The sequence below is a fragment of the Anopheles coustani genome, chromosome 2 (assembly GCF_943734705.1).
Source record: "Anopheles coustani chromosome 2, idAnoCousDA_361_x.2, whole genome shotgun sequence".
Taxonomy (NCBI): domain Eukaryota; kingdom Metazoa; phylum Arthropoda; class Insecta; order Diptera; family Culicidae; genus Anopheles; species Anopheles coustani.
In genome coordinates this window covers 63,412,362-63,425,331 of record NC_071289.1, presented here as the reverse complement: position 1 = coordinate 63,425,331, position 12,970 = coordinate 63,412,362, and the positions used below count along the sequence as shown (strand labels likewise).

Below are 12,970 nucleotides of genomic sequence, written 5' to 3'. Positions count from 1 at the left end.
TTCCACGACGACGTTATCGAAGTAGATCGCTATCGCACGAAGGAAACGGTTGTGTACTTTACTATCCTCTTACTTGAAACTACGTTCTCATGTTGTGGGAAAGCATCGGAAGGCGGGGAATCTACCCCCGGCACAGAATGACAAAATTTAATGCTCATTTATTCCGTACAGTTGCTCAAGCCTTCTACCCCATTAGCTACCGCTTGCATGGATGTACGTGGAATTGCAAGAAAAAGTTGTACCGAACGCGTTGGGGAAGGAACGCTCGCCAAGGCGAAGCACGCGCAAAACCAAAAGTTACTAAAACTGGGCACGACTATCTCTCTAAACCACTGACACGTTGGGGACGACTTTTCCTCGCTGCTGTTTGGGTGCAGGAGAACGAAACCTCAATGCAAAAAAGTGAACCCATGGATTGTGGGTGGCACGACTGGCATTCAAAGCACAAACAACGGGAAATAAAAAACTATAACAAACAATATCGCAATCCAGCGTCGAAAAGGAAGCGGGAGTACAGGAAATAAAAAGCCATTAAATGCAATGCAAGGAGTAACTTCACCCCAATGGAGGGGGAATAGCTGTCCATCGCTTGCAACGGAACCGAGTTGGACCGATTTTGTTTTTCCCCAGCGCGGAGATTTTCCCACAGCCAAGAGTCGCGGGCGGGCTTTTCGTGCTTTGCAGGCTAATGGCGTTGAATAATTCAACTTTTTAAATAAGACACAAGTACCGAACGGTGGAAACAGCATCCACGGAGGACACAAACACACACATTGGTAAACAAACGATGAAACAACCACCCCACCCAATTCGTTAACCACTCTGCGAAAGAAAAACACAACGCTAGTTGGAACACGCCATCACTTTGCCTTCCTCCTCGACGGATAGAATGTGAACCGAAACCGTTGCCCTCTGCTTCTTTTATTTTCGAAATGTTTCAGTTACAGTTCGTGTAACACCGAAGCACCCCCAAAGTGGAGGAAGCATACACACACAAAAAGCCAAACTTCTCTAAAGTATGCTGGCCCCCAGAAAGTGTCGTCAGTATCACGACAATCATAAACTGTGCTTTAGGCGAGGAAACTGTCTTGAGGGCCAAACATCGGGTGTGTGGGAAGGGCCATCACATAAACTGTAAAGTTTCGTTCCATTTGAGAAACGACTTTACGACAGACTTTTCCATCGTCCCGTGATTTTTTGTCTGGTTTTTTTTTTCTCCAGCCGCTCGTCGGTTCTTCCTCCAACGGTTTCCATAACGAAATACATTCCGAAAAGGCGAAAAACTTTCAAATCCTCCGCGGGTTGATGCGTTTTTGCTTTGATTTATTGACGTCAAAGTCATTAGGTTGCAAATGTCGGCGGCGCGCTTGACCTGAGGTTGGGGGAAAACATCACCGAATAAGAAAATTGTCAAATTTTGATTGAAATAAAATCCGAAAACGTACCAAAAGTCGCGTGATTGGATTTGAATTTTAAATTATCAAAACTTTGTTGTTTTGGTGATATCCAAACCTAAACTGAATGTTAGAGATTTTATAACGTATTCCTGTTTCGTCAATGTTTGCCTTTTAAACGGAAAACCTTAGCACCCAGAAGAATGGTGTTTTATCCGTTTTCCACAAATTTTGACATATTTTGAAACCTTTCAATGTCCATTTTTCAATTGTTTCACAACTCAGTTAGTAAGAATTACACATTTTTGATTTTATTTTCCCATGATGAAAATTTTCATTGATTCAATTTTCGATACATCCATTGCTAACATATGGGAAAGTCTGGCCCGGGGGCCAAATCCGGCCCGCCAGCTGATTGTATCCGGACCTTTAAAAAGAATTTAGAACAACATTCAGAAAAAACAACCCTCTGATCGGACTTGTTCACGATATCACACTCATTTTTTCCTAGAAAAAGTACGATCAACAGTTTAAAACGAGGTGTTTAATACTAGGCGAGATTTGATCTATTGGGTCTTGTACAATTACCCAGTCTTGCGGATCTCATCCACAATGCAGCGGCAAAATAGCATGTAACAAGTTTCAACGAATGCATTTCGATATAATTACGAAACCAAATTTTGAACCATCAATTCTTCAAGCTGACCTATTTCAATTATTTTGTACATTTTTGTAGATTATTAATGTCAAAATAAAATAAAAATAATTAATAGAAAGTACAATAAACGAACAATATGTTGAAAAAATATAAAATTTTACGGTAGAAGCAAAAGCTTTGAAATATGTTATATTATGTTAATGTTACTTTCTAGATTGGAAAACTGATTTTCCGAATTGATGTCGGGTTCTTTTACACCACCGGGCCATTTTTAGGAAACATGTGTCGACCCCTGGTCTAGAAAGCAGCTTAAATTGCTAATGAAATGTTAGCTAATTTTTTCACTATTTATTAATTAGTGTTCCGCTACTTCTTAACGTTTCTTTGAGCAGGTTTTCTCTTTTTGAATTGTTTTTTAATTGTGTAGCAATCGATTTCACCTCTCCTTCAAACAGACCAATTGTCTGCTACCAACGGCCAAGTATCATAAAAATGATGATGCTGTGCAGGCCAATGTTGCTGCAAATGTGTATACAGCATGAAATTAACAGAAGTATAAGCTCCCCAGCCTTGTCCCCTTTTCCGTTCGTCGCATTGTGTTCATAAGCAGAATTGCTCTTTTGGCTCTTGGGTAGTTGGTGTTATATTTCTGTTCTTAATTTCGCTCTTGCTCTTGTCCGGCGTCCACAAGGCGACAGCATGGTTGAGCATCCATGATATTCGGTCCTTCCATCCGCAGATCCGGAAGTTGCAGATGTTTCAACCGGCGGACGAACCCCGCCCTCCCCCCGGCCATGGCAGCAACAGAGCAAGAAGAAACAAGTAACGCCACAAACGAACGCCGCCGGCCGGAAAGAACCCTGCAAACTAGCTCAAACGGAGCCAATTCGTCCATCGTAATCCTTTGCCAGCATTCCCTTCTGCGCCTCAGTGGATGAGCGTTCGTCGTGTCGAGGGCTCTCAAGTTTTTGACCATTGTTTACAGCTTTTATGCAAAGCAGAGTCAACTGAATAATGAATGCTTAAGCAGTTGGGGGGCAATCATATTTTTTCGGTCGCCTCCCAAAAACCCTCGTCGGCCAAACTGGAAGACACAAGAAAGCCACGATAAGTACAGCGGGCGTTCGAATTATATGCCTCCCCGCGTTCTTGCACCGATCCGCGACAAACCGGATCAACGGACAAGCCAAAGTGAAATCCTCCATAAAACAACAGCGAATTTATTATTTGACTCTCCTCTTTTGCACTCAGGGCTGGGACACCATGGGTGGCGTAAAACATGGTCCCCCCAGGCCCATCTCGGTTCCTTTGGCGATTTCCCTTCGCCAGTAGATCGTCGCAGATCATTGCGAGCCAATTGAACCGAGAACCGAATGGCTGCTCCATCGCTGCCAAAGAAATTGCTTTAGGAAACAATCAACTGAAATAAATACACCAAAAAACGGTTTCTTCCCGCGCACCATCTATTTTCCCGAAACACTTTATATTACGTTGGACGATTGAAAATGTTGACGCGCTCACCACAGGACACGATCGTGTTGTGTGCGGCAAGCTAATTGAAAGACAAATTAATCACTTTAGATTTATTAATTCAATTATCGAAGACGTTCGCCACTTCGCGTTGGGTGGGAAATGAATTTTTCGGACGGCCATCGCCTCGCCGGGACGGTTCATAAATCGTGTGTCTCTTCCCGCGGTACACTCCATTGATTTCGTCGGTTATGGTTATTGCAGTGCAGACGGAATGGATCCCATCTGGCGCCGTGCTTAGAGACGCCCAAACTGTCGTCCTATTTCCACTTTTCAAGAGCCAATGCCGATGTCCAATGGCTTTTATGAGATGCGCACAGCCTCTAAGCCATCGTAAATAATTGCCAATGGGTCGTGGGTGTTCTATGCCATTTCGTCGCGAAAAAGTTCATTAAAATAACTGCATGCTGTTGGCGAGGGTGAGCTGATCGACATTCCGGTCCGGACAGTCGTTGGGTTCTGTTTTTTTGCGATACAGGTTTCATTGCAAGTTCTAGATATAGGACGCATGATAAAGACTATTCGATTCAAGCCGGACCGAATTTAGGCTATGTTTGCATAGCTAATATTTTTTATTAAAATAACTTGCAAGAGTACTCTCGGATAATCCTGCGTTTCCTTTAAACGATTTTGACATAAAATGTAAGATTAAAATAAATAGTAAACTTAAAGTAGAGAATACGATAGAAAGTATTGCCTTCCAGTTTCGCTGCGACATGATGTTTAATTTAAAAAAGATTTTGATTATCTGCTGGTTTTAGTGACTTTAAAAAATATTATTGGCCGTGCCGACAGATAAGCTACCTTTTACAAGGCTGTACTATTAAAACATATATGTAAAACATGTGTTTTAAAACTAGTTTTACTTTTTATTTACTCAAATGCCTGTAAAATACGTTCTTAGATACATTTTAAATGAGCTTGTTTGCCATGATTTACTCTTTTTTATTAATATTTTGATGGTTTTGTTCCCCTACCACAGAAAGTGTGGCCCCTTTTTAGCTGAATTCAGCAATTTAAAACAAAACAAAGAAAGAGAATATTTTCATTGGCAAGTCTTACACATTTTGAATGTTTTGACTCTACTACCAGATTTAAAAGATAAAAAAAGATAAATTCAATTGTTTCTAAAATCATGCAAGAATTCCTAACGACAGTTTCAGCTAAAAAGAGTGTTAAAATAATATATTGCAATCAAGTAAACAAATAAATTAACAAATACTGAACAAAATTGGGTTCGTAATGCTTACATTTTGGTTGTGGAAGCAAAAATTAAAACATCCTCTTCAGAGGGTAACATGCTTCGGCTTATGTGGAGTCGAATGAACTGCTGTTAATGATAAGCACAATACTCAAAATATCAAAATTTGTTCAATACGAGAATGTTACAGCTGAAACAAAAATACACGTACAAAAATGCTTGCAATAATCTTCGTGCGTTACCGTCGGTTTATTATTTTTGGAAGTAAAAAGAGAAGCAAAAATGAATCTGTGATGATTTCGATTATTTTTCTTGACTGGATTGCGGGAAATAAAAGTTGTCCGCTCAAGGAGGGCATATTTCCTCACATTACCCTACATTATTTTTATTTCAGTTTTCATGTTAAATATTATATCATCTTTGCTCGAAACGTTCTGTTGTTTTAGATTAAATGTACATATTATTTTTATATCATCATCATAGTAGCATTTCATAACTACACTGTTTATTGTTGGTTTTCTTTCTGCACCTTCAAATATTTGCCTACAGTATTATTCCAGGATTTATTATTAAACCTACAACTATGACAGATTTCCTGCTTCTTAAAAAAACAATAATAAACTTTAAAAAAATTGTGCTACGCTGAAACCTGCACAGTTTCTTTTTCATGGCTTTGCAAAAAAGGCACTGGAACATTTTGTCACACTTTTCAGCACGATAAGCTGATAGGGAAACGTGACTAAATTAGTTTTGGGAAAAACGAACGTGTAACAAGCAAACAAAAAGGATAGATGCTAAATTGTCTGTCCTTTTTAATTAAATTCTTTAACTACTCTATCGCTCACCAAAGCTGCTGCCACTCGAAGGAAAATCACTTTAATTTAGTTATAGTCTCCCGGACACAAACACACATTGCTACTGCATTGGCACTTTTCCGGCAAACCCTCCCCTCCCCTAGTTATTTGCTATTTCCCGACTTTGAACAGCGCCAATGTTCAACACCTGAATAAATTAACGTTAAAATGTCCGATGCATGCACCAAAGCATGGCACGGAAATACATCGGACATCGGGCGAAAAAAAGCAAGAAGGGTGAAAAAACCAATCCTTGAACGGCCCAAAAAGTGTCCCTGTTATTAAATGGCATTACCTCACACCCTTCCCCCGGGGCCCTCCCTCCGGGTGCATGCAAATTGCTTCGAAAGTTGAAACATTTCCATTCATTTAGCGCCGCCTGTTTCGGTGCGGAATCGATCAAGAAATCTAACGACCGTGTTCTCGTTTCCCTAACTCGCTCCCTCTGTCTCACACACACTCTTTCTCTTTTTCCCTCTTTTTCTCATACATTTGTTCCGCTTTTCCCGCAGCTACACCGTAATGTCCTGTTGCTGGCTTGCGGACTACAAGCAGCGGCCATCGTTCCCCCAGCTAATTGCCTATTTGCACGATTTTCACGACGACCTGGGCAAGTACATCTAGGGTGCGGCGTCCGTTCGTGGCAACCCACGTTCACTCGGCTCGCCGGCTCTGTTGCATTCTCGCCGCGTGACGACCGGTCCGAAGGAAGCCGGCCGAAATACCGGATGAAGGAGGGAAATGGACGTCGAGCGCGTCGTCGGAAAAACGTCCATCCCCGTGCGAGCTGTGAGAAAATGTGCAAACCAGACCTCGGCCAGACGTGCCCCCACCTGATGACGATGGCGAACCCGACCGGAAGGAAGGAAGGACGACATCGTCCGTGCATCGACACGACGGGGACACTTATATTGGGGGATCGGGGAGAGTGGTTCGGGTTTTTTTTTTCTCCATTCGTCCCTCTTTTTTACCTCACCATCCATCGGACCGAAATTCCAGGAACGTGACTAAATCGGAAACGCAACACGTCGGTCGCAACTGCAATAGCATCGAAGCGCGAAGCTGCTGGGAAATTTTTGTGCAATCGTTCGCTGGTAGAAAAATTCACAAAACGAAACGATAAAAATGGAAGCGAATTGATCGTGGATGGGAAGAAAAAAATCGGTTTCTCCCGTTTGTTTTCCACGCGGTACGCAGCGGGCGTACCGAAAAAAAAAATGAAATACTATCGAAAACCACGAAACAATTCACGGCAATTGAAAAAAGATGAGTGAAATCCCGATCAAACTATTCAGAGTGGAATCCGCGTGCTGTCCTGCCTCGAAGCGGACAAAAGCACACAGAAAGTGTTGTGTAGATGTGTGTATTTATTGTACTCGATTAGCAAATAAGTATGAAAGAACGTGGAAAAACAGAGGTGCAAAACGAAACAAAAATAAACAACACATTCGTCCAGTGAGAAAATGAACGAGAAAATTTGTGCAAAGTTGTAACAAAGTGTAAAATGAAACCAGCAATGAAAAACAGTAAATGCACAGAAAGGAATAGCAAACCGCATAAAGTAAAAGTGTGATCAATCAGAAACGGAAAACTATGAAGGTAAACTTTGAAAAACCAAACCGCAGAGTAAAACAAAAATGGCATCACGGACGAGCTAGTGTACGGAAAGTGAAGTAAAGCAAAGCAAAGCAGCAACAAATCAAAATAAAAATCAAATGGAAAAAACCACACCAAACAATGAAGCAAAACCAAACCAAAGCAAATGTTATTGACACAAGGCATTGGAGATACAAAGAAGGGCAAGAGGTCATACACACACAATAGGAACACGCAACAAGGGGAGCGTCAATAACAGCAACAAGCAGATTGGAAACAAATATACACATATTTATATATTTTGTTATAGTTACATTTTTTACAAAACATTTAGATGTGCTGCCGGGCCGGGCGAAACATACACCCCACACACATACACGCACACGCAAAAAGTAACTAACGGAAGTAAAGTGAAAGCTACGGAAAGGCGGCAGCCTAAAGTAAAACGTAAACATATGACCGCAACAAAAACACTAGAGACGTGAAACTTACGCCCGGTTGGAAGGTTGAAAATGTTTTTGAAGTCACCGTTACGTTACGTTTATCGTTGAACCGCATTCTGGGAGGGGGATGCAACGTAGGGGAATTCGTCGGGTGAAAACGGAAATTGAACAAACAAAAGGGGAGAAAAGCTACGGCTAAACTACATACCGCGAAACCTGGTGACAAATGTGCAGAGTGCGACTGCTGCTTTTCGAACTTCTAAGCGACTGCTTTTTTTTCCTCCACGAACTCCAGGCTTTCCAACACCACTTCGTCCACTGCTTCACGAGGTGGCTTTTGCTCCTTGCAAACGGGTGGGTTGCGTTTCACGTGCAATTTATTTCCATTTTCCGTCCACACGGCTTTTTTCCCCGGGACGTCTCAAGAAAGTTCCTCCGCGATGAAAAAAGGAAGCACACAAACAGTCAAACGTCTCTTGTTGCTTCAGCAATCCGCTGCAATGGGCTATTTTATGCTTGAATTTATTTGACTTTTTTTTTCAAATGCATTCTTCCATTCCTTTGCACCGCGTAAAGTTTCCCCTCCCCCCAAGCCTAACCTTTCTGGTCCTTTCGTGCACGCTCGCTTTAAACTTTCGCTCCCAAACGCTTTGCCGACACGCCAAAGTTTTCCCGCTCGCCACAAACAGTGGAGTTGCAAAATACACAAGTAAAACTCGCAATCTTGCCCTCGGCTAGATGAAGGAAGCGAAAAAAAGAGAAAATTCCAGACAAAGCTAACACTTTTGCACACACTTTCACTTAAATAACAAACTTGAGCTCATTAGGAGGTCTCGAAACCAGAAAAAAATCACACAGATCCATGTCAGAAAAAGAGGAATGTTACAAACACTGATTATCCTCTCTTCGCTGTCACTCTGATTGATGAAAAAAGAAACAAACTGGAAAATAAAAACTAAAACCACTAAACTAACACTATTGGAAGCAAACAGGGTAGTAGTTCTCTAGGAAAGTTTTATTTTTCTGTTTCTAATATTGAAGAATGTTGTAATGTCGGTCAAATCCTTACTATAGCATCGCTAAACTAACATTCACACACACAACACTCGAAAATCATAATATGTAAGCTATCACTCTCGCTCTCTCTCTCTCTCTCTCTCTTCCTCTAACACTCTGTCTTCTTATCTATCGCTAGGATATCACTAAACGATCGTACATGGATGAAAGGAAACCCATTTCTGCTTCTCTAGATGTTAATATTTAATGCCGTAGAACAAGACAAGCATGAAATAATTATGCACGGCAACCCGAAACTAAAGCTAAAACTTGTCCATGTTCTTATAAGTTTTTTGGAAATGTGTAATGTTATGATCCCCCAAATATTGGCCAAGGAATCTGGGAGATAAAAAAATAACTGTAGAATATGTCATGTGATTTTACGTAAATCCGAATTTAAACCTCACCCAATTGGTTCTAGGCCTAGCAGATTTCGTTTCATCGTTTAATGTTATTTAATTTTGAATTATTGTAAAGCTATTCCTTATTGAAAATATTTGTTTTCAATTTTTACTCACATCACCAGGAAATGTTGATATGTGTTGCAGACATAACTGTCCATAAATTATTTCCACGGAATAGCTGGGCAGTGTCGCGTTACAAACCATAACCAAAGTCAAACTAATCCTAATCACAACAGACAAAACCGGTAGAAAGTTCCCCTAAACTTGTTCCCTTTTCCCTTTTACCATGTCTTAGACGCATCTGCACGAATCGCACTCTACGGTGGTTTAAATCACTACTCCACGCACAACCTAGTCAACAAGTCTTATAGAGGAATTAAAAGGGAATTGCATGTATGTGCAAGAAAATTATTCACTTTGGTGACCACATCTACGCTCTTGAGCATGGGAGGGAAAATTTAAAAAAAGAAGGACACAACCATTAGCGACATTAACGCGACACACTGCCAAAATTTGAAAAAAAAGGAACTCAAAGCGAACGGAAATTGAATGTTACAATGAGAAGGGAATTCAAAAGTCATACGAAATGCAAGACTTTACGCAACACTTTTAAACTTTAAAAATCGATGTTCGTCGTGTCCAATGTGTCACCCTTTCGGTCGATAATTGCCGAATACGCCCTCTAAATAGCTGATTATCTAACTGTTTGTTCAGTCTGCACATGGAGGAAACGAAGGGAAAGAAAACCTTTCATATTCACTCTACACTCACTAGTCACCGGTCAAATTGTTGTATCTAAATCATGAGTCAACTTCTCGTCGTCTTACAAAAAACGCGCAGGCTAGCTAAGCAGCAAGGGTAATGCAATAATAAGTTCAACGATGTGCAATTGATCACCACAACAAGGAAGAATGTCGGGATGATGGGTTACAAACGAGAACAAGTCAAATGTTTGAGACAGTTTGAATAATAAAGAATCCGGTTGCGGAAAACGATATGTGACGAAAAAAATTAAAAACTAAACTGATGGTTTCCCGTTTATTTCTAAATAAATTATCTATAATGTATCCGAAAGCTACACAAAATTTAACTGAATTGTAAGTACGCCTCAGTTGTTCGATCACCGAAACGCAACAAATAAATAACAATCCTCATTCCGAGTCTTTCGGCGTTACAAGACATTATATTTTTATAACTTCTCGCTGAACCTTATAAAAAAACTCCTTTTCAAATTGGGACAGCCATTGCCATTGCGGATGTAACGGCCATTTTGTTTCCGCCATGTTGGATGAATAGATCTAGATATGATTGTTAAAGTTGGTGTGTAGTGCCATCTATAAACATAGATTGGAACTAGTCATGTAACGAGAGAAAGCTTTGATGTCCGTTTTTTTTACATGTTTGGAATTCTTTGTTCAAGTTTAAATGTTTTGAATTTTTCATTGAAAAACCCTGATTGAAATGTAAGTTAAAAATAATTGTTGATTTTAAAATTGTTGACATTATTGTAAAAGCTAGAAAGATATTGAATTGCATGCCAGTTTCAGCTTGGCTGAGGAGCTTGTGTGCAAGATCACAGAATTGGCAATTTTGGGAGAGGATTTACAATTAACTTAGAAAGAGAGAAAAATCGCAAAACGCAACATTACTGCCACAACTTTATTTACTTCGTATGGCAGTAAATAGCATATTTGCTACGCGAATGAAAATAATCAACGACTTTACGCTTTTAAGTAACAAAAGTCATATTTTCATGCATCGATACAAGAAGTGTTTTGTTAAATAAACAGTAATTGATAAAATATATAAAGAAATTAATGTTGAATACGTTGAAATGACAGTAGCTGAAATGTGTGAGTTCTGAAGAGTTCATACACTTCTTTGCAATGTGGCAAACATGAGTTGATATATTGCCTGCTGTCGGGCATCTTGTTTCACGTTGCATAATTATAGTAATTTCGCCAGATGATTTGTTCCTAATTATAAAAAAAATACATTTTTTACCATTTCATATAAATCTACGATTGAAGCCCAAAAAATTCTAGGTCGACGACGATCTGTGTAACCTACCGTGTACAGACTCCTAGAAACTTGTTTTTGGTATCTCCATCTTTGTTAAATTAAATTATAAAACAATCAGATTTTTTCACTGAAGTTAGATGCATTTGGTAGCTAATAATATTTGTGTTTCATTGAGAAAACGTTTGATTATGCGAAAAGTTATTACAGAAAAAACGCAATTATACGGAAACGCTTTACGCAACAGGAAAATCAAAAATTAAGTTTTTAAATTATAAAATAATAAAACTACGACTGAAAATCATGCAGTTAACCCTAGATAATTCGGAATACAAATAGAAACAACTGGAATGATAAATGGAACAACAATCCTCACCATTAAGTTTTCTTACAGCTTGTATCACTTTAAGCTTCTTTTTTAAATTCTAAGCATAAGGTTGATGAAAACAGTTTTGTATTATTTTTCTCTATTCCTTACGGTGGAAATTCTATCATGTTTTCTTTCGATAGAAATGGCGATGCATACCGTGAGAATCCCAGCACCGAAGAATCTGCTATATTTCACGTCAATATTGTATGCAGATTGTGGCAATTTCAGACACAGACATAGGGACCATCGTCAAGTTTGACATTCTTCTCATCAGAAAATGTTGTTGCTCTAAAATTTCCAGGATATGTATTTTTCTCTCAAAAAACCAAAACAAATTCAATGGAGTATAAAAAGTGGGATTCGCATGGTTGTCAAGGTAAAAAACCATCCAATCCCAAAACTGAGGATTAAATCCTAAACATGAGGCACCTTTTAGATACCATTACCTTAGGATCAAACTGGTAACGGCTCGATCCACGTAAGCAAGGCATTGAAACAATAGTATTCCTTGCGAAATAATACTTTTCTGGACATGCAGAAGACCTGACATCAATCCAAAAGTTTATCTATATCCTGGTCAGGCGATTTACACCGGGGATTCAGTTTGGACCGGCTCGTCAATCAGAGCGCCAGCGTCAATCAGAGTAGAAAGGCGAAAGATACCCTTAGTCATAGTGCCAAACCTTGTAAATTCGATACCGATTTTTTTTTTTTGTAAACAGTGATGATGATAAGTCCCTCCACTTACCGCTATATGAGTTTGTTATCTTAAGATATTAAATGTATCATCCCACTCTGCTCCATTCATACAACGGTCGCCATCAATACCACCGGTCCCCCGTCGACTCTCCGGAGTAGGGTAGGTATTTTCTTACTGTGTTCTTGTCAGACGCAACCACTTGGTTGGTACTAGGGCTTTCAAAATTGGGTACACAAAGACTACAATTTGAAACACTATCCGCTGCTTGACCGACATCCATTGTCAGACGTCGACAGCAGCATAACATAACATATGAGCCGACGGAGTGTACTAGCCGCAACACAAAATATTCAAATCAAAACCATTGCAGCCTTTGCAACTGTGTTTGATTGCCAAAAAAAAATTGATAGTCATAAATCTATGTGTGGTGATGTTAAAGTTGACGATATTAAAGATTTGTAGAACTGACTTTTTCCGAAAAATAATCATATTGTTGTCCATTCTACTAATCATACCATACTTTTAGCTTTTTGTTTGAGTTGACATTGTCAATATGAGGTTCAAAAATTAATTTTTTCGTTAATACAACTCCCAGATATTTTGAGACGCTATCGATTGGTTCCTGATTAATGATAATGGCTTGTTGGTCAGTAATTGGTTTTAACTAATCACTTAATAGTTATCACTGATAAACTAATCACTTATTGTAGAAAATTGGGGTATTATGTAATGCTCATTGCAATTT

At 39.6% G+C, this 12,970-nt stretch overlaps 1 protein-coding gene across 1 annotated transcript in view; it reads left to right on the top strand.

Moving 5' to 3' along the window:
• Window positions 1-6,261, top strand: part of LOC131265513 (tyrosine-protein kinase Drl) — a 52,683-nt gene extending 46,422 nt beyond the window's left edge. The window contains exon 12 of the mRNA XM_058267788.1: window positions 6,150-6,261. Within this exon, the coding sequence (XP_058123771.1) occupies window positions 6,150-6,261 (112 nt within the window). The remainder of the gene's footprint in view (window positions 1-6,149) is intronic.
• Window positions 6,262-12,970: the final 6,709 nt, after the last annotated feature.